Source organism: Muscardinus avellanarius (assembly GCF_963383645.1).
Source record: "Muscardinus avellanarius genome assembly, chromosome: 8".
Lineage (NCBI taxonomy): Eukaryota > Metazoa > Chordata > Mammalia > Rodentia > Gliridae > Muscardinus > Muscardinus avellanarius.
This window is the reverse complement of record NC_137794.1, coordinates 7,089,980-7,112,390: the sequence shown is the minus strand read 5'-3', so window position 1 is coordinate 7,112,390 and position 22,411 is coordinate 7,089,980. Positions and strand designations below refer to the sequence as shown.

The following is a 22,411-nucleotide window of genomic DNA, read 5'->3' as shown; positions in this document are numbered from 1 at the left end:
GTTAAATATCAAATATCAAGAGAAATATTAGTAGAATATAAAGATAACTTCCATAATATTATTGTGTTCAAATAAGCCATATGCTTGTAGATTAATATGTTTTATAGGTACCTATCTGTGTCAAGAGACATTTCATAGACCAAATATATAAAATTTCATTCCAGATCAATATTAGGAGATGAACATTTATGATCAATTTTTATATTAGAGAACACTAAATTTGAAATTTATGTTTGATAGCCATTGATATAGAAAATTATCACAAATATAGAGACTTAAACCTCTCTCAGCTGGCACAGTGGTGTATGCCTGTAGTACTATACTTAGGAGGCTGAGGCAGGAGGGTCTACGGTTCTAGACCAGCCTACGCAATTTAGTGAGACCTTGTCTCAAAATTTAAAGGGGGGAGGGAGGCTGGGAACGTTTCTCAGAGGTAGAACACTGCGGGGTTCAATCTCCAGTACAGACCCCCCAAAAGAAGCAAAACAAACAAATAAAAACCTCATTTATTATCTCACAGTTTTGTAAGTCAGTAATCTTAAGCATGTTATATCTCATGAGTTGACTGCAAAGAATAACACAAGTCAAAAATAATGATATGAGTAGGGCTGTGGGGTTTTTTTTCTTTCTTTTTTGGGGAGTTTTTGGAATGGTCTCACCTCTGGAACCTAATTTCTTCTCATTTCTTTAGCTTCTCCTTTTGCTCCGTCTCTCCAACTCCAGCTGGAAAGACTTCTCTGATTTTAAAGGATCTTGCAATTACATTAGACCCATCTGAATAATCTAGCCTTATCTTCTATTTTTGCTTCCCTAACCTTAGTTATACCGGAATGTCCCTTTTACATAGCCCCTTTCAACATAGTCAGGCTTAGGACTGTAGACACGTAATTCTGCCTACAATATCCAACTGTGCAAAATGTTAGTATCCGAAAAGAATGGAATTCTTCTCATTAGAAGATCTGTGTTATTAAAAAGTGTACTCATTATTTTTATATTTAGGATTTTCTTCATTAAAATGTATAGAAATTAGCTTTCTCTTTTATGTAAATGAATACATAATATCCTTAGTTTTTCCCCCAGGCTCATAAGCCTAATTTATGTGTTATCTGTTCCTTCACATGCCCACAAAATTTGCTGATTCCTGTTGTAGAGGAAAAATAAATTGGTGGTAACTTTCTGGAAGGAAGCTTAACAAGGAGCTTCTAAAGCTGAAAAACAAAAACTGCTCAAATGTGCCAAAAATATATATTACCTTTCTTCTAGGAATTTAAGTATGTGTGTACTCACATTCAATAACAGTTTTATTTATTAAGCAATATTAATAAAGCAAAAATTATTTAAAGCTAAGCCAAATATATATCAGTAGGGGGATAGTTAAACAAAAGAATAAATCCCGTCTAAAATTGTGTTATAATAAGTACACACAATGTCTACTTTGTCGTCATTGGTTATGTGCCTTCTTAACATTTTTGTAACATAAACATATTTTTTCTTTTATTTTCGGTACTGGGAATGAAACCCAGAGGTTTTCTACCTCCAAGCTACATCCCCAGCTCAATTTTTTTTAATCTTTATTTTGAAATAAGATCTCATTGAGTTGCAAAGGGTGTCACTAAGTAGAAGCTAAGGCTGCCCTTGAAGGGCAATCCTCCTGTCTCAGCCTCCCAAGTGCTGAGATTACAAGTGTACACCAGGGCATGAACATGTTTTAGAAAGAACTTTAATGAAGGCATTTTATAAAACTAATTGATTTCATTTTGTGGCAGCATTTAAAAAATTAAAGACAGTTTTGGTCTCAAGTAGTTAATCCTAAAATAGAGCTTTGTTTATATTGTTTAGATATATGAATTAATCTTCCAGAGAAAAAGGCTAAGAGTGACAGGGCCTTCTGAGAGTGAGACTGAAAGTGGTAAAGCAGACAGTCTTGCTTTTCAAGGTAAGGTCAATGTGCTATTTGTTTTGATAAAAGCATAAAGTATGGGATTATGCCTATGTGTGTATGTTTGTGGACACATACAGTATGTGTTTTATTCTCTTAAGACATATGTATTGATGGCTATCCTTTGATTGGAAAAATCATCATTGTCCACAAAACAGAAATGACTGAGAAATAAAATGTAAAACTAATTACTAAGATTATAACCAAACAGGCTAGGGTTTAAATGGAAGAAACGGACTGACTGAGATTTCACTGGACTTGAGAACAGTATTTCAAAAGCAACATTTTCCTTCCTGACTCTTATGTTCCAGTGTCTTTGCTCAGCATTCATTTCCTAAAGAGAAAAGTCCTGACATCTACTGGATATAAAAGTGCTCCTTTCTCACCAAAAAAAAAAAAAAAAAAAAAAAAAAAAAAACATTAAGCTAAGGTCTTTTTTTTTCCTATGGAAAATCTGATATAGACAATGGAATACTTTCCTTGGATACTTGAATAGATAATTTAAGAGAAAGGAGATGCACAATTGTTCTTAACCAAAACATAGCCAAGACACCTGCTTGGAAAATTCTACTCAGCAGCCTGAATAGCGAAGTGAACAGGAAGTTCGGAGCACGCAAACCTAATTTTAACTTCTAGCAATTCCTAACCCTCAAATCCTTAGCTGTAGCGACTATAATAGTGGATAATCACATCTATGTCGCAGGGTTCTTTAGTAGTAAAAGAAATCATAAATATAAGGTAATTGACATAATATTTATCATAAACATTAAACATATCTGTATCTCTGCTGAATATTAAAAACGTCTCTCCCAATAGTGTTCTCTTAGTTTCTACAATTATATGCATGATATCTAAACATATTTATATATACTTATGGATAGCTATTAAATATATGAAAAGTAATTTAATGTAATTTCCTGCTTTACTTTCAAATATTTATATACCTCCATTCAAATTACAGAACTATTTGAAGGCAAGAAACACATATACTAATTCTCATAGCCGGGCGTGGTGGCACACTCTTGTAATCCCAGCATTCAGGAGGCTGAGATAGGAGGATCACGGTTCGCAGACAGCCTCAGCTACTTAGTGAGGCACTCTGCAACTCAGTGAGACCCTGTTTCAAAATAAAGAATAAAAAATAGGGCTGGGGGTGTATTTTACAGGTAGAATGCCCCTGGGTTCCATCCCCAGGACCACAATAATAATAATAATTCTTGTATAATTTTATGTAATATACACATTACTTCCAGTATATATTGAAATATATATTTGTATATTCAGATAAATTCATAATTTCACTTAATCCTCAAAATAGTCCATGAGGTATAAGCTTTTGTCCTTCCACTGTTACTATTACAGATGAAGAAGAGAAAGCTTAGAGTGGTTACACACCTTGGCCAACGCAGGACCACTCAAAGCTGGCAGAAGACACACTGAGGGATTTAAACCCAGATTTTTCTGTGTCCAGAGCCCATATTTCTATCACGAGATATTGCCATGATTCCTCAAACACAGGAGAGATCTTATTCTCATTGCTTTTATTCTTATTTTGGAAAGTAAAATCAGGAAGTATCCTGTCTATTTTGGTGGTGTTTTTGGTAGTGAGGATTGAACTCAGGGGAATTCTACTTCAGAGTTACATCCTGTTTTATTTTATCTTATTTTTTATCTTGAAACAAGGTCTTGCTTAGTAACTGAGGCTGGCCTCGAACCTGCATTCCTCCTGAGTAACTGGGATTAGCAGCATGTGCCACCAATCCCAGGTACATTATTTGTTTTAATGTACAAATATGTATTTAATCCATGACCAAATTTTATATATACATGTATTTTTTCACTTGCAAGCAACTCTCAGAGCCCTTCATTTCTCATCATCCCTTTGTGTATTACCCTGGTCCAGGCTTCCCTTTTCACAGGCTTAAGCAGCTAAATTTTTCTTCTAAACAGTCACTCAGCCTTCATGGTTGCTGTCTCCCATTCCTTCCTATGTGTGGCAGAGCTATGGTCTGAAATCCACAGACCTCCATCACTGTGGGAAAGAAACCCTAACTCTAACCCCACTCCACATAAAGTTCAAGCTCCATCAAAGCAGCAGACCTGTCCAGCTGGAAGGAGGGTTTGTATAATTCCGTAAATCTTTTGTGAATGTGTTAAGTGTACCTGGATTCCAGGTCTCTTCGTATTCTTGTGTCTTCTCATTCTTTCAGCCTCATCATCTCTACTGTGTTAGAGGACACCCTCTGTGTCACCTTCTCCCCATGAAAACTCCTCACTGTTTATTTCTTTCATTTCTACCATACTGAACCAGGGCTGCTGCTAGCAGATACGGGAATACTATACACTAGCACTACTATTTCCTTTATAGTGACATGAATGTTGATGTCTTACAATGTAATAATAGAAAAGAGTTCTTCTAAAGAGTAATGTCCGATTGCTTCCCCATTAGAATGGTTTTGGTTTTATGCTTTTGTTTTTTTGCACCAGGGATTGAAACTAAAGGCATCTTACTTCAGAACTATACCCGCAGCCATTTTTATTTTTTCACTTTGAAACAGGGTCTTGCTTGATGAGGTTGGCCTTGAACCTGTGCTCCTCATATCTCAGCATCGCAAGTACTCGAACGGCAGGAGTGTGCTACTCTGCCCGGCTTCTTAATAATGAGTTGGGTGCTCACTTCTGCTCAAACAGTGCTTTGGAAAATTTCTTATTTTGCCAGATTTTGATGGAAAAACTGCCTCGTCAGGAAAGAGGACTCACTCAATTCCCTAGCCAGGACTGTGAATGGTCATTAATAAGCATCACATCTTTGAGGTAGCTTCTCTGGGAGCACGTCAACACCACCACTGAAAGCTCAGTCTGCTAGCCAACAACCTCGTCCGAATATGAGAACCAACTATTGACAGAACATGTAATTTCATGACAAATGAATTATGAGAAAAATATACTGCTAAATTTGTCCAGAATAAAAAAATAATTTGAATACAATTTTGTTAGGCACATTTCAAGAAGAAAAAAAAAGAATTTGTATTGGAAGGAAAAAAAGAGACAAAAAAAAGGAAAGGCAAAAATTCTTGTAAAAATTCTTCAGTTATTCTGTAGGACAAAACAGATTGACTTGTATTATATTGGGCTTTAAGAGAGAAAAGCAAATATAAATTTGAAATATTTCTTAAAAAGTGTGATCTAGAGCCAGGTATGGTGGCACACACTTGTAATCCCAATACTTGGCAGGATGAGACAGGAGGATCTGGGTTGAGGCTACTTAGTGAGACCCTCTTTTAAATATAAAGAATAAAAAAAATCAGGCTGAGAGTGTAGCTCAGAGGTAGAATGCCTCTGGGTTCAATCCTCAACAACACACACACACACACACACACACACACACACACACACACACAAAGTGTGGTTTGCTTCTTCCTGAACTGGAACATTTTTAAATGATTAAAATCCAATGTGCATACAGCGGCATGTCAACTCTGTGTATTGATTCAGTAGGAGTACAGCTGTGGCAGGTTGACAGGTAGCATTTCATTTTCAACCCCTAGTTGTTATATTTTAGCTATAATATTCCAGGTAGTTTTCCTGCCTTCCTCTCTTTTTCCAGGCCAAAACCAAAGTTTGTGTTCTTTTATGCTGGGTCACCTCCAATCGTGTGTGTGTGTGTGTGTGTGTGTGTGTGTGTGTGTGTGTAGTGTCTGTGTGTGTGTTTTCTGCAAATACATGAGAGTTACCAGGAAAAGAAGAGGCTTAAACGAATAAAGAATCAAAAGTTGATATTTATTAGGCTGTAGTAAATCTAACAAAATAAATTTCATAAATTCAAACTCTATATCATGGAATCCTGCCTGGAGAGAAGTTAGTGATGTAGTGCAATTCTGTGAGTTTGCACATATGAATCTCGAGCTTATTGACATAGAATGAATTAGTCAAGGTGACACTGATGACACAGGAAAGAACCTAACTAATGGTTAAGATAAAACTAAACTCATGCTGTGTAAAACCTTTTCCAGAACTATAACCATCCTCATCCTCGTTTTTTTTCAGGATTATGTACTTTTGATCCATCTGAGATAAAAGTGGATATCTCTTCCCCTTTTTTAATATATAGTTGGATATTTTACATTTAGAATAAGAATGATGTTTATTTTAGACTTTAAGTATTCAGGGTCTAATAACATGATAATAAACTGGCCCTGTAAGCCATGTTTGATGCCCAGTCTTATATAGGATTAACTGTGGGTTATCAGTTCATGAACTCTTTCTAAACTTTTCACTACTCTAATTAAGACATTTGCATCCACTACTCATGAGTGAATTCTATTCTGTACAGATATGGAGGTAGATTTTTCAGAAAAATAATAAACATCTGCATCCTATTTAAAGTAATTTCTTTAAAAATATCATTAGACCTTCTTTCTATATTATTATGGGGAATTTTTTGTTATACCAGTTTTAATTATTGGATGCTCTTCTTAATATGTGGAAGCTAGGAAGAAAAAAGGTCATAGGAGAAACTGTAGACAGAGAAGTAGAAACAATAGATGAGTAAATAAGGCGACCTAGCTGAGGGGGATGGGGAAGGGTAAGAGGGAAATTTCCTAATGTACATGATGGACAGTCATAAACATATCAAAGTCAATCATTAAGCCAAACCTGAGAAGGAAGGAGGGAGAGGGAAGGGGGTACAAATTGGGGGAGAGCTAAATTAGTGATGTGTGCATGTATGCCTCTATCATTTTGTACCCCATTAATATGTATGACTACAATGCACCAATAAAAATTTAAAGTTAAAAAAATAAAATAAAACTAGGCATACTCTTGTAATCCCAGCAAAATTTGGGAGGCTGAGACAGGAGGCTCATGGTTCGCAACCAGCCTCATGGTTCACGACCAGCCTCAGCTACTTAGTGAGACCCTTTGAACTCATTGAGAACCTTTTACAAAATAGAGAATAAAAATAGGGATGGGTATGTATCCCAGAGGTAGAATGTCTCTGGGTTTCATCCTCAGTAAAGTAATAATAATAATAATAATAATAATAATAATAATCAATATACAAATGCAAATAAGTAATGGCAAATTTTTCAAATAAATCCAAATACAAATTGTTGACTAATATGCAGGCTTTAAATATGGAACCAAATTATTTTTACAAAGCAAAAAAATAAAGGTTATACACAAAAAAGAAGCCTGAAATCTATAAGCTGGTTCTAATAATTAAATGTTTATAAAATCTGTGGTAAATCCAGGACATTCCACCCCTACTTTGGAGAAGAGCTATCATACAGCATCCAATCAGCTGAAGATGGATTGGCAGAAGTATTTCCATACATAAATTTCAAGTCGTTTTTGCTTGTGCAGAATCAGCCTGATCTTCCCAAGACTGACTAGGGAGTCCTGTGGCTTCATCTCTTCCATAATCCCAAACAAGGCTTCATGGAGGTCAATTCTTGAGAACTCCTTGCAACAGCAGTTCCTTAGGATCCTACATGATCGGTTGTTCCGATTCCCCTATGAGAAGCACTGGCCCCATTCCCAGCCCCAGTGTGCATCCAGGTCGGCGGAAGCCAATCGCAACTTTTCCGTTCTTCTCGCCAATGATTGACTTAGACATGGGCATGAGAAAGCAGACAGAAGAAATCTGTCAGGAGCCTCCTGGGAAAGGCTTGCTCACTCTTAGAAGAGACACATCGGTAGAGGCAGCCTCTTCTTCTTGGGATCTTGTTTTGCCCGGATGTGTTGCCAGTGGACTGAGAGCCAGTGCAGAACTCAGCTCTAGGCATGGGCAAAGCAGAATGAGAAGAGGGACCTAGATTCTTAATGACGTTCTTGAATTTCTAAATTAGCCAGCTCTAAAATGGCCGTTCTTCTAGACGTCTTGTTATGGGAGATAAGAAATGTCCTTATTATTACGCCCAGTTGCTGCTGCAGACATGCAAATTGGCCTCTGAAATTCTGTCTCTCAGCTGTGCCCTTCCTGGACTCAACAGGCCTGGGAGGAGAACTGTGGCTAATTCCAGGCAAACGCCTTAAAGTCATCACAAAAGAAGCTCAAAGAGTATGTTTTTATAGCCCAAAAGCCAGCACTGCTTCAGATGGCAGTGGCTGAACCCATTCTATGTGAAACGCCAAAAGAAGGTCAGATGTTAACCTTGAACCTGTAATAAGACTTGAGGTAAACAGAGAAAGGAAATCCAACAGAGGAGGAAAGAATTGGCTGCCTTATGGTCAAACTCACCTCCTTGTCTCCCTGGATATACTGGGGAGACAAGTTATTAAACTGCATTATTCAGCCTCCCTCGAGATTAAACTCTAATCTTAAGAATGCCAGAAAAGATGCGGAGCTCTTTCAAATCAAGCCTTTAAAATATCCCAGGTGTGCTCGGCCAGCACCTTTTTTTGGCTGGTTGACTAAGAAATGAGCTCAAGGTTGGCCTCAGAAGTTGCTAGTTGAAGATGGATAAAGGAGTTTGCGGAACCCCGGCCTCTGTGTTCTACCTTGCCCTGCCAAATAGGAATATCTGCAAAGAGTCTTAACCTTAAATGAGATCAAACTTGTGTTGTTTTATAGCCTGCGAGTTGGCGAGGCTTATTTGTTATGACTGCTAATATTACATGATTAGTACAACATACTTACAGAGTTTTAAGTAATGGTGACATGACTATATTGAAAAAATGAGTTAATGTTATCCAAGTTTATAAATAAGGAAACTGTAGATCAGAAAACTAGTAGTTTCCTCAGGAAGGAAATTGTGGAATTAGCCTACAGTTCAGCTCTTCTGTTTCCAAGCAGAGGTTCTTATCCTGCAAAAATACAAGCAAATAAATCCCAACTTGTTTCCAAATCTTAAAAGCCAATTTCTGTAAAACCAATACAGAACAAATCAGAGCATAAAAGATGAATATTATGTGAACTAAACAATATCGATCGTTATGTTGTTACTAATTGGCTTCTAAATGCACTGCGTTGCCGGGCGTGGTGGCGCACGCTTGTAATCCCCGCGCTTGGGAGGCTGAGACAGGAGGATCGCGCAGGTTCAAAGCCAGCCTCAGCTGGCTCAAGAGACCCTGTTTCCAAATAAAATATAAAATAGGTCTGGGAATGTAGCCCTGGGGTAGAAGGTCCCTGGGTTCCATCCCCAGTACCACCAAAATAAATAAATAAATAAAATAAATAAATGCATTGTGTTGGGTTTTATATTAAGTTTTACTTTTAATTGGATTCTCAAAAATTATCATGTGAATTATATTCATTGATGTTTGGGTGGAAAGGAGCTTTCAGTTGGTCTGAAATATTGCAAAGTGCTCCTTCTTAGCATATAATTTATCCTTCTCATTCATCTTTGACCGTATTTAACATTAAATTTTTGCAGTATCAAGATTAGGTAACCATGCTGTCTGTCTTTACTTACACAGAATATTCTAATACAGATTAACATGTTTTTGTGATAGGACAGCAATTTAAAAATCTCCGGCGGCACCAGGTGTTTTTACTGGTGAAATGAGAGAGCACGGTATGGTACAGGAGTTACCACAACCACTGTGTTGATGGATTACAATTGGAGACATCAATATAAACTCATACTTGCTGAAATATAAACTCATATTTAGTTTGAGATAGTTATCAAAGAGCTATTGTAGAACATGCGTAGACACTGACTTCAAGACACCCGCTCTGTCAGCTGATAGAGGTTAGAAACAACCTAACCATTTATAATACCATTTTCAAAACATTCAAGTCTCTTCAGAGAAACAGCTGATTCTAGGATCGGTCTTGGAAAGACATAAGATGAGCCTGAAATATCCTTTAGTACTAGAAAGTAATGAACGCTTTTTAAAAAGGGAGGAAAAAATATCATCCCACAATAGTAGGGTCAAAGGGATGCAGATGTCAACTGAATGAGCCTCCGGGGGCTAAAGTTAGAATAATTGGAGCATCAAAATAGTATGGAACCCAAGTAAAAAAATATCTCAAAGACCTATGAATCTCTGCCAATATGAATAAAAGAATAAAAGAATAGCAAACAATAAAAATAGAGAAATATCCTGTGCAGAATTTCAAATAACTTACCTAGATTTCAGCTTCCAGGAGGAAGAGGGTAGAGTCTGTCTTCCCGTTAGTAAGTGTAAGCTGAATATCGTGATTTCCCTGCAAAATAACACATTATGGAAAGCGACAAGATTAACCTTACAACGGAGAAATCTGGTGAACACCACACCCAGCAGCAATCAGGTTCACATAAGCAATGGTTAAATCATGTTGCTAGAATATACTCTTAAAGTAATGTGGTGAAAATAGCCTTTTATCTCTGCTCTTTCCCCCTAAAATGTCTATGCCCAGTTTAACCATGAGAGACACATCGGATAATTCCCCATTAGTGGAGATTCTACAAAACATCTGACTAGTAGACCTACCTCAAAACTGTCAAGGTAATAAAATAATTCTGAGATACTGTCACAGCCAAGAGGCCTCAGAAAACAGGGTAAATAGAATGTGGTGTCCTGGATGGGACCTTGGAAGAGAAAAGTGGGTATGGGCTAGGAAATGAAGAAATCTGAATACAATGTGGATTTCAGTTAATATTAGTTTCACTAATTGTGGCAACTGTACCATGCTCGTGTATATTAATAATAGGGAGAAAAGACTCAATATGGGTTATACAGGTGCTTACTGTACCATCTGCCAATCTTCTGTAATCTAAAACTGTCCTAAATTAAAAAAAAAAACTTAAATCCTCATCAATCCCATTATCCAGTGATAAAGAGAAACATTTTACGGCAGACTTCACCTTTTTTCTGTTTCTCAAGGTGGTTTCGTACTGTACACACTTTTTCACTTAACGTTTACCGAACGCATTTCCATGTATTATGATTTGAACTTACATTAGAGTTGCTCATCTTAGGAACAGACCATACATTATTTAATCAACCATATATTGGCGTCTTTGTTCTTCCCTAATTCTACTGAATTTCTTGAGAAAGGAAGTGATGGAAACAGATGACATAATTCTGACACATTTGTTTATGGTAAAATTCAAAGGCTAGGCCCATCTAATGCTGCCAGAAGAAAGATGGACAGAGAAACGAAATGCCAGATACCATCTCAGCTTTCCCAATACTCCTCTCTGAGGCAGGGAAGTCACTTAATCTCTACAATGCGGACTGTCCTTATTTATAAAATGGACTAGATAATTAATTCGACACTGCCTATTCCTAAAATCTCTTACCTTCCATTTTGTAAAAAAGGAAAAAGCCATTTCTTTAAAAGAAATGCAGATAAAGGATTCGGTCAAGGATACTGTAATAAAGTGGCCGTGGCAAGTGAGCAATACATTTCCTCTTTGCTGTACTTTCCCATCAAGTGGCCCTAAGGCTGCAGGGGAGAGAAGACTTGTCTATGAATGTTGCAAGAACAATGAGTCAGTTGAACACAAGAGGAAAATGGGCTTCCTAGAAAAACCGGTGAGTTCTTAGATGTGGAGAACATGAGAAACTGTAGCACAGGACCCAGGGACAGCCAGGAAGGGTACTGCAGAGGCTCTCCTGCACTCAATAGCAATTCAAATGGGATGGCCCACAAGGTCACTTTCCATTTTAAAAGGCTGGAGTCTTTCTTTAATCTTATTTATGACACCAGCCTTTAGATTCATGTCCTTAAGTATCATTCCTATTTCTGAGCTCTCTGCAGTCTCATTGGTTTCTTAACTGAAGAATCAATTCCACTAGAGAGAGAGAGAGGGAAAAAAAAAAAAAAGGTGTCTGTTTAGAAGGTGAGCTCTTCAGCTTGTTTGAATGCAGAGATGGGCACCTGAGCATCTAATGAAAAGTGGCAGCTCTCACTGTTATTAAGAAAAGTGTACACCAAACATATGGGTATGAACTCATTCCAAAAAGAAGGGAAACTTTGGAAAGCAGATCTCCAACTCACAGGCTTCAGGATGCATTCTCAAGATTTTTTCCTATTTTTTCCCACAACCTGAATTTGCAAATGCCCCAATAGGTAAAAATAAAATAAAAAATAAAATGTGAACGCAGAGAAAGAACTATTGATATTAACATTTCCAAACTGATCTCATCTAAAGGCCAGCACGCCTCACATTTGCACTTTTGCATGCTGAGAGAGGAGGTGTGGGGGTTTTCTTTCTAGTGGTGGGAACACCATTTCCACCTTGACGCTAGTGTGTTTCCTGTTACCCACTGGGTTTTCTTTCTTAGGCAGAACCACCTGGTGTGTTCTGAAAGTGTTTATTTCTGGGGTTCCCCTTGGAGGAAAAATTTAAGAGATGGCGTAAAACAGTCTGCAGGGGCAAGAGTAAGGGCAGGGAAACTGGGAAAGAGGGTGGAAACCAGCGTGAAGAACTTTCTGTCTTTAAACTTCAAGTGTATACAAAATAGGTGTCTTTTTTTTTTTTTTAAGGGGAGTCACTCAATTGCCTGTAGATCTCCTTAAACCTCAAGAGTCCAGGTAAGTGGGTGTAATATTTGATGAGGACCCACACAATTGCCTGTAGATCTTTCCTTTACACACACACACACACACACACACACACACACACACACACACACACACACACACACACCCCAAGGCGCAGGTGACTTATGTTAGCAAATGCCTCCACGAGGAGCAGGGTCTCCAGCTGCAGCTCTGGGCTGCAGTGAACTAGTGGAATGCCAGCGTGGAGGGTGTTGCTAGGAAATCCCTCGCGTGCTTTGTGGTCGGTTAAAAATGCAGCATCATCCTCAGCTCCTTTCCTGTGCCCAAAAGGCAGGCTTCGAGGGCGCGGGGAACCGGAGGGCGAGAGGGCTGCCTCCCGCAGCCGGGCGCTCGCCCGCTCCCTCCCTCCCTCTTTGCACGCCCTGCTCCCGCCTGGCTCTAATTGCCCCAGCTCCAATGGGCCAGCAGCACCGTCGCCCGTCTCCTCTTCCATTCACTCCAGCCGAGAGGGAAGAGGGAAAACAAAACTCTAAAAATAACTGCCAGCATCTTATTAAAAGAAAGGCTTAGCTGCCCCCCTCCATCGCCTCCCGCCCTTCCCCCTCCCTCCCTCTCCCCCCCATGGGGCACAGTCTGCTTCTTACAACGCCGAGGCACATGGTTCCAGTTAGGCACCGAACCCCAGCGGGACAGAGAGGAAATCCGCGTCTGTGGGACGCTCGGCTCAGAAGCACCTCCTGCGCGGAGGCCGGGGGACTGCAGCGGCGATGAAGGGCTAGACCGCGGCTCGGGCTCCTGCGGTGAGAGGCCGCGCTGGCGGGAGGGGGCGCGGGCGGGCGGGATGCTCGGGATGCCCGGGGTGCCCGGGGTGCTCGGAGGGTGGGCCCGCGCCCCCGCCCCCACGCGCGCTACATATTTGCCCGCTCTGCTGCGACTTGCTGCAGTGTTTGAAAGAGTAGTAGGAGCGCATGGAGGTGGGGCCGGGGAAGACCAGGCGGGCGGCTGCTGGGGGGCGGGGGGAGCGCGGAGGGGAGGGGTGGCCCCAGGGGACGGGGCCGGACGGGATGGGGAGAGCGGGGCAGCCCGGCGCTTACACCTGTCACCTGTGCTTTTTAAGACGGCCGGGGTTGCCTGCGAGCCGGATCTGGTGGAGGATGCTGCGGCAGGTGCTTCGCAGAGGGCTCCAGTCGTCCTGCCACGGGCTGGGCTTGTGCGTGAGCCGGCACCCGGTCTTTTTCCTCACCGTACCCGCAGTGCTGACCATCACCTTCGGCCTCAGCGCGCTCAACCGCTTCCAGCCCGAGGGCGACCTGGAGCGCCTGGTGGCCCCCACCCACAGCCTGGCCAAGATCGAGCGCAGCCTGGCCAGCAGCCTGTTCCCCTTGGACCAGTCCAAAAGCCAGCTCTATTCGGACTTACACACCCCTGGGAGGTATGGTAGGGTGATCCTCCTCTCCCCACCCGGGGACAATATTTTGCTCCAGGCTGAGGGGATCCTGCAGACCCACCGAGCCGTGCTGGAAATGAAGGTGAACCACAAGGGCTATAATTATACTTTTTCCCATCTGTGTGTGTTGAGAAATCAGGATAAGAAATGCGTGCTGGATGATATTGTTTCAGTGCTAGAGGATCTCAGGCAGGCTGCCGTCTCCAATAAGACAACAGCCAGGGTGCAAGTGAGGTATCCCAACACTAAATTAAAGGTATGCTCCTCCTGCATGCTTCTGCCAATTAAAGAGGCAGCGCTTCATTTCTCGCCCTAAACAAGCAAAGAAAATGCAGAGGTCTCATCCTTCAGACTGGGGAGCTCAAGCTTCTTTCGTTTCTGGGGGTGGGGGAAGACGGGCAACCAAGCGAAGAAAACGGGCAATGAATGGTCCAACTAGATGCCAAGACATTCAAAGCCAAATCGAACAAATGCCAAAAAATGAAAAAAATTAAAATGATAAAAAGAAAAAAAGAAAAAAAAAGTTTCTGAGACCCTGCAATTACATCTTTGTTCAGGGTTAATAAATCAGTGAATGGAAGGGGGAGGGGGAATCCTGAGCAACTGGGGATTTTTTTTTTTCATTATGGGGCTTAATGTATTTCTTATTACTGATTACACATCCACCTGGTGCCATATTCACCTATTTCCATCTTCAGCCTGGCTTGAATTTGACACGTAGAGCATTTGTGTTTGGTTGCTGTGTGTGTGTGTAAGTGTAGGTGCCTGAAAGCAGTGGTTTGTGAATGCAATGGGAATTTCAGGAATTATGTGTGTGTTTGCATAGCAGAAGAAGCAGAGATTTTTCAGTGTATAAAAGATAAGGATGTGTGCCTAACTGATACATCACTTAACTGAGTCCTGCTATATTCCTTCCCCATAAAAATCCAAACCAAAGAAAGGTTATTGTAACCACCCAATAAAAAAAGGGAAAAAATTCCACAATCAGCAAAAATTACTAAGAATATTTATCTCAGCATTAACTAGATTGTGCTGTTTGGACTCCATGCAAATATCGCTCAAATGAGATTTCTCAACTCATTGTACACTGTCAGGACTTAGCTGCTGCAGCCAGTGAGGCATGCAGCATCCAGGTGACTGAAGTTTCAGGGACGAATGTGACTTCCAAGAGAGGCACTGCACCATTTGTATGCCCGACCCCGCGCAAGCTCAGGAGATGCACAACTAAGAACTCCCCAGACAGGTGTTTCCCAAGAAGGAGGAATGCTTTCTTCTCCATGTGAATGAGGTTGTATGTGTGTTTCCATGGAGATAAGAGGAGGGACCCCAGCTTCAGTAAATGAACAGCCTCATCTAGAAAATCACTAACATTCCCATTTATTTATTTAATGCAATCAGCATCTTTGTAAAAGTAAAAAATAAAATAACTTCCTCAGGAATTTTTAGAGAAAACCAAACCCTGAATGAAAGAAGGAATTAGTGCCCTTAGAAGCTAGGTATTCTTCAGCAAACAGCATAATCAGCTGCCTTTCAACATTGTTTCTCCTTCTGAGTGGACCAAGATGCTGTAAGGGTCTCAGCTCTCCAAAGCTGAGCAGCCCTAAGGTTAAGTGAAACTAGGCAGATGATTCATCAGCTTTAAACCTATGGACTTGTCTGCTTCATACCTATGGACGGGAGCTTGATGGATATGTGCGGTTAAGCAGCATGCGTTTCCTTTCCTGAATCCTTGGCCATCACCATTATTGCTTGCTAAGGAAAAGATGTGGTGGAGAGGTAATATCCCTAGCCCGTAGTCTTTTAACTGAGTTTTGTGTCCATGCCAACCATCTGGAGTAAGAGATGACTTGAAATTATGTCCCATGCAAGCTTCAGTCTCCTTTCCCTATTGCGTCAACCTCACAGGGCATCGATATGTGTTATTAGTTTATTAGTCCACTTTCGAGCACCTTGATTCAGCATCGGTCTCTAGGTGACAGAGCTTTGTCCAATCAGCAGCTGTGGGACATTTTGTGGATCTGGCAGTATCATTTTGACACTGAACAGTACAAACCCCCAGGGCATCTGTTTTGCTTAATAATCGTTGGTTATGCTGCTGTGATTTACTCTGTATTCTTCAAGGCACTTGAGACAGGAAATGGGGCAAGAACAACAAGGCCCTTACTCAGGTGGGGTTTAAAAGTAGATGTCAGCAAACTCAGGTGAAGTGCTTGTGAGCAGGGACTCTGCAAGCTCTTGTGTGCTGAACCAACACACCAGGCTAGGCCTGTGCTGGCTGCTCCATCTAAACTTTTTGTTTGATTGGTGGGTTGACACACATCTTGATAGGAGTCAATGAATAATCACAAAGGAATAGAGTAATCGATTACAAAGGCCAATAGGAGAATGACCTTATTAACCAGACAGTGAACAGAAGGATCACGTGTGGGGTAAAGTCCTTATCCCGCTGTACTATAACATCTCTGCTTCCGCAGACATGTGTTTGACTCTGTCGACATAGAATACAGTGAACATCCTTAACTGTGTTAGGGTAAACTCACTATTTGAACTCTTCTGAGAGCAATGGGTCCTCTTAATATGAGATAGTATCTTACGCATGCTCATACAGTATAAAATATAATTTCCTAAGTACCGTGGATGCCTGCGATTCTGTTAAAGGGAACTCAAGAGGTCCCAGCATCAGAACTCTGAGGCACAGAAAAAGGGAGATGGCTTTTTGTTTTGAGATGATGTGTTATTCGGAAATGAGTTCAGGTTCTTAACATCTGTCCTGTGATGCTGGTGCACACTGAAGTTTGATAACTGCTGCTATTTTGGAGGTGAGGGGAGATTTTCTATGTACATTTCCTTAGCCTTGTAATTAATTTTGCTTTCTTCCACTATGCATGGGTCACCCCCCATCCTAACTGACAAATGTGGAAAATTTTAGTGCTGGAAATTCTGCTGGTGGGCAGGGATCGGGAGTAGAAGAAAATAACAGAATAAGCAGCAGTGGCCTGGGTAATTTGAGTAGGAATTGACACTGTCTTGACATGAACAATGCAGTAGGTCAGTGCTGGAAGGTGGCCTGAATATCTGTAAAGACTGACTGACAGAAAGAAGAGGTCAGGAATCTGAATTATGACAATCAGGAAGGTCATCTTGCAAGTCGTGTTAAGCTGTCCAAGTAGCCCTGAGCAGAGAGAGGTTGAGAACTTCTGATAAACACGATTATCTTGACATGGGGATCCAGACAAGCTGGGACACAGAAGGTTGCCTTCTATGGAAATCCAAACAGAAGCTTAGATTAAAAAAAAATGAGAGAGAGAAAAGAACAAATAGTATTTCACTTAGAATATCATGGAAAAAACAAAGCACATACAGGTTTTCAAAAGCTTTCTGAAAAAGAAGCCCAAATCTGAAATCCCTTCACCTATATAATGTGAATTCTACAATCTGCCCTTCTCTATAATCTTTAGGATATATCGCTAATTAAGTTACAAGGGTCATGTCTACCACGGCTTTTGTCCTGTGTTCATTCTCCGACCCTAGCCCTGGCCAGGTTTATGTAGGCAAATCTTACAAATTGTATTCAGGACAGACACTCACCAGTTAGTGTATGGATTAATTTGTGCATTTGGTCTGCCATATCCCAAATTTATGATCATTTTTTGAACTTTGGTGGCATAATTTTATTTGAAAGGTATTCTCCATTTTTTCCAGATTTCTATAAACCACTTTTTGACCTCACTAATTTATGGAGTATTTTATTTATATATAAGGTCATATGAAGAAATGCAATATGGACAGGTTTTTTTTCTGGTGTTACTGGGAGTAGAACTCAAGGGCTTTTCTACCTCCGGGCTACACTCCCAGACCCATTTTATACTTTATTTGGAAACAGGGTCTCACTAAGTTGCTGAGAGCCTCACTCAGTAGCTGAGTCTGACTTTGAACCTGTGCGATCCTCCCGTCTCGGCCTCCCAAGCACTGGGATTATAAGCATGGGCCACCACGCCCAGCTGGACAGATTTTTTTTTAAGTAAAATGCTTGATATATTATTACAATAAATATCTTTATTAAAGTGAGACAGGGAGTCTTTAAACAAAGACTGCTCTGAACACCAAAAAAGTGTTTTAGCCTTATTCAAAGAACTCAGATGATCACAGGTAGAATTTCCCTCCCTCCTAGGTCATTTTTCAGAGCCTAACTTCTCTACCTGGCTAGTTCCATCAAAGTAGCAATTCTCACGGGGCGTGGTGGCGCATTCGAAGCCAGCCTCGATGGCTTAAGAAACCCTGTTTCCAAATTTTTTAAAAAAGTATAAAATATGTCTGGGAATGTAGCTCAGAGGTAGAAGGGCTTCTAGGAACCCCAGTACCACCAAAAAAAAAAGTATCAATTCTGATATGTCCCCAGTTTTGTATAGTAAAAGACATAAGTAGAGATGAAGGCAGATGTGGTCCTTGGAGATGGGTTTGATTGACAGTCTAAGGCCCAACATCCTGGCAAACCCTGAGCGAAGAATGAGGCTGATTTGATTTCCCTGCAGCCTGCCTTCCACAGTAACTTCCACTTCATCCACATCTCTGAACAGATGTTTGCAGGAATTCAGGACGTACATCAATGCATTGCATCTGAGGATAGGCACAACAAGACTTCCTTGCTGCTTCACCAGACACTGTTTCTTTGAGTGCATTTTGGGTGCACCCTCTGTATTTGAAAGGTGTTGCGGTTATTTATTTCTCATCTCCATGGAAGGGGAACTTAAAAAGGTGGAGTATGAGAACCAGCATTATTTCTGGAGATTTTCAAGAAAAAGTTATATCAACTTTCTTTAATGCTTTCTAAAACCTCTTAAGATAGGCATATCAGGATCTTCTCTGGTAGTTTGATTTAAGCTCACATTTCTGATTCTACTTCTTAGTAGTATAAAGCATTATGGCCTTACTGAATGTTCAGTTTGTATCAAAGTGGCACTGAGTGTTTTATATGTTATATAGCATTTTATTTTTTTTATAAATTTATGAGTCATGAGTGATTTTTTTTTTCTGAGCTTATGGGCAAAAACCAGGAAGTTTAAATGATTTTCATGAGGTCCCCAAGCTAGTAGATATTGGAACTGGGATTTAAAGTCTATCTGGAACCAAACTTTTATTCTTAACAATACTATGTTAGGTTTTACCATTTTCTGCATTATTCTCTGTAGCAACAACCCTTGTTACTAAGAAAGAAGTTGGGCCATACTTCCTAAGCCATCTCAAACCCATGTTAAAAGATTGTTATTGATTTCACCTTCCCTTGCTCACTCAGAGTGACTCGCCCATAAGAAGACGTAGCCAGCTGTGGTGGCATTCACCTGTAATCCCAGTATTTTGGAGGCTGAGACACGATGATCGCAGGTTCAAAACCAGTCTCAGCAATGTAGGGAGACTCTCAACAGCATTGTAAGACCAGGTTTCAAAATGAAAAATAAAAAGGGCTAAAGTGTAGCTCAGAGGCAGGATGTCCTCGGTTCCATCCCCAGTAATGCATCTGTATACTGTGGAACCTGCCACAGAAGCGTAACAAATTCCTCACTGACACATGATCATTTCCCTTCAACTCAGAGCAAACTAGGTTAAGGTTCTAGGACCAGCTGAAAGTGAGAAACCTGTAATGCGGCCCAAGGTTTTGATCCAGGAGTATGTGCCAAAGAAGCTTGGACATTTTGGGTTAAATTGGCACCAAGAAAAAATTGATGAGATAATATGGGAGACTATGATGTACTTAAATTTGAGAAATATTTAGGAGACCAAGGTTCTAACTCAATTCTTTAAAGACTGAGTGTGTGATATTATTAGACAGGTCTTATCACCAATTTAGGTGTCACCTTCTACATCTTGTAAAGACAGAGCCAGGCTAGGAAATTGCAAGAATTCTTGTCAGCCAATGAAATTCTATTTCATTTTTTATATAACATCTTACCGCATAGTAAATACGTATCACAGTGGATTAGGAGATATAGTCTAGAATATTTCTCCTCTGGAGTAAAATGGATATGCTTGGTTAAATTTGAAGGATGCTGCTGGAAACTATTAATCATATGTCCTAACTAGATTACTGCATATATATTTTCTGATCATCATATCAGGATTTGTTTGATAAACTTTCCTGAGCATTCAGGAAAGTGAGATAAAACTTTCTTGGTATTGGGGTCTAACTCCTACTCTTTGGTTTCAGCAAAGCCCTACTTTAACCCAAATTAAATAATTTGCACAAGTGTTTATGTATTCAAGAGTTGATAAAGAATATTTATTTATTTATTATTTTATTTTGAAATGGAATCTCACTAAGTAACTGAGGCTGGCCTCAAACCTAGAATCTTTTTCTTTCAGCCTCCCAAGTATTAGGATGACAGGTGTGCACCATCATTCCCAGCTAAGAAAGGATTTAAAAATAAAAACAAAGGAACAGAAATGTTTCTTTGCAAATTATTTTTTCCATTTACTTACTCTCAGCTAATCGGATGATTTTTTCCCCAGTGGTTCAGGGTCACCAAGGGCTGAGGGTGGAGGTGGGGGACAGACACCCACAAGGGTAGAAGTGCATGAAGGACTTTCCTCCCCAAGATGAAAATTACTTTGCCTCTAACTGCCTCTTTCAGCAATAATTCACTATAACAGTTTTCTCTTCATCTTTTCCACTTTAAAAGATTAATATAACTGAAATCATCTTTATGTAATGATTTTTAAAATACATTGCATTTGGAGGATATTTTGCATGTTAGTTAACCCATTGGCTATTATACCAAGTATGATTGGACCAAATTGCCTCTAATTCAGTTTGAGAGTTGATCAGCATCTGCTCAGGCCTATTTCGGACATGTCCAGACATTTCTGCATATGTTCAATTTAAACTTTTTTTAAAAGGAGAAGCCTAAAAATTCTAAGCTTCTAGATTGGCCCAAGAAGGCTCTAGATTGGACGGCAGGTTGATTTCTTTCCTTATTTAGTCAAATCCCTGAGGTCCCCTCCCCAGGATGAAAATGGAGGAGAAGTGACTCATTTTTTTTCTAAATTGTTTCTGCCAGTGGGCTGGTGAACAAGGTTGCATTCATAGGAGCCCTGGCACACAGAAACACTTAGGCACTGCTTCTGACTTAACTTAAAAGCAAGCCAAATTGCATTGGAAGCCACAAAATTAATCTCATTTTAGTTTTCTAAGATCTTCCTTCTCAAAGTGTTCTTTGCAGAACAGCAGGTTCAGAACAACCTGGGAGCTTGTTAGAAATTAAAACTTTCCTGGATTTACCTGAGACCTACAGATCAGAATCTGCTGGGGTATTTTTGGTTTTTGTTTTTTTTATTTTGTGTGTGTGTGGTCCTGAGGATTGAACCCAGGGGAATTCTACCTCCGAGCTATACCCACAGCCCAATTTTTTATTCTTTACTTTCAGACAGGGTCTCACTAAGTTGAGGAGGGCCTTACTAAGTAGCTAAGGCTGGTCTTAAACCCTGATCCTCCTGTTTCAGCCTCCCAAGTACTGGGATTACAAGCATGTGCCACTACACCTGGCTCAGAATCTATATATTAACAAACTCCTCACATAAAACTTTGAGAAGCTTACTTTTTACCTATTTGATGTGATGTGTAGCTTACCCAAAGTAGTATGGCTGGCATTGACAATCAGAACTGAACATTCTTTTTCTCCTAAATCATTAAGTTCTCAAGTTTGATCTCCATACTCCTAATATGTGGCTTCAGTTTAAAGTAACGTGTGTTTTTTGTTCAGATAAAAAATACCATAAGAAAATAAGGCAATGGAGTCTTTCACCATTAATATATGTAATGGAAACATCAAAGGAAGGTATGGTGAATTACCAAGGGGCTTTTCCACACTGAAAAGTCTTCATCCTTCTCATCGAGAGCTGAGTTTGTCACCTGGTGAGGCTTAAGAATGGTTACAGTCATCCAATATTTTCTGAATACGTTAAAATGAAACCTAACCATCTCTTCCATAAAAAAATCAGCACCATTTTTCCCAAGCTCCTTTGCTGTTATTTCATAATAATAGCAACATTAAGCTCTAGTTATACCAATTATATTAATATTATATGATAACACAAGGTATAGCAATGATACATAGGAGCTAGCCTATTTGGGGGAAAATGAAACGCAAAATTACATTGGATTGTACTTTTAAAGTGACATTGTAACCCACATTTTTTTTTTTACAGACAGGATTATTATGACAGAGTTGTTCATTGAAATCAAAACTCATTCTCTATCATTCTGATAAATTCATGGCCCCTGAAAGGTACCTGGTGAGCAGCACTCAAAAATGAATGGACAGTGTTTAGGGACAGGGTTTGTACTGGGACAGCCAATGTTACCTCTCTGTCCCTACCTTCCCAGTGTGCAGAGGCCTCGTAGAATCTCTTAACTCTTCCCCTGCTGTCTCGAGAGCCGTGGAAAGAGTAGGGTCAGCCCTCCACCTCTGTGGCTCACACAACCATGGTTTCAACCAAACCTTGATGGAAAATAAGGGGGCGGAAGCACCTGCACTAAATGGCACAGACTTTTTTTCTTTTAATTATTCCCTAAACAATACAACTATTTACATAG

The 22,411-nt window shown here is 40.1% G+C and overlaps 1 protein-coding gene across 1 annotated transcript in view; it reads left to right on the top strand.

Annotated features, from left to right (window-relative positions):
• Nucleotides 1-13,345: 13,345 nt before the first annotated feature.
• Nucleotides 13,346-22,411, top strand: part of PTCHD4 (patched domain containing 4) — a gene marked incomplete at both ends in the record, with an annotated part of 192,496 nt that continues 183,430 nt past the window's right edge. Inside the window, one exon of the mRNA XM_080700055.1 lies at nucleotides 13,346-14,080. Within this exon, the coding sequence (XP_080556181.1) occupies nucleotides 13,346-14,080 (735 nt within the window). The remainder of the gene's footprint in view (nucleotides 14,081-22,411) is intronic.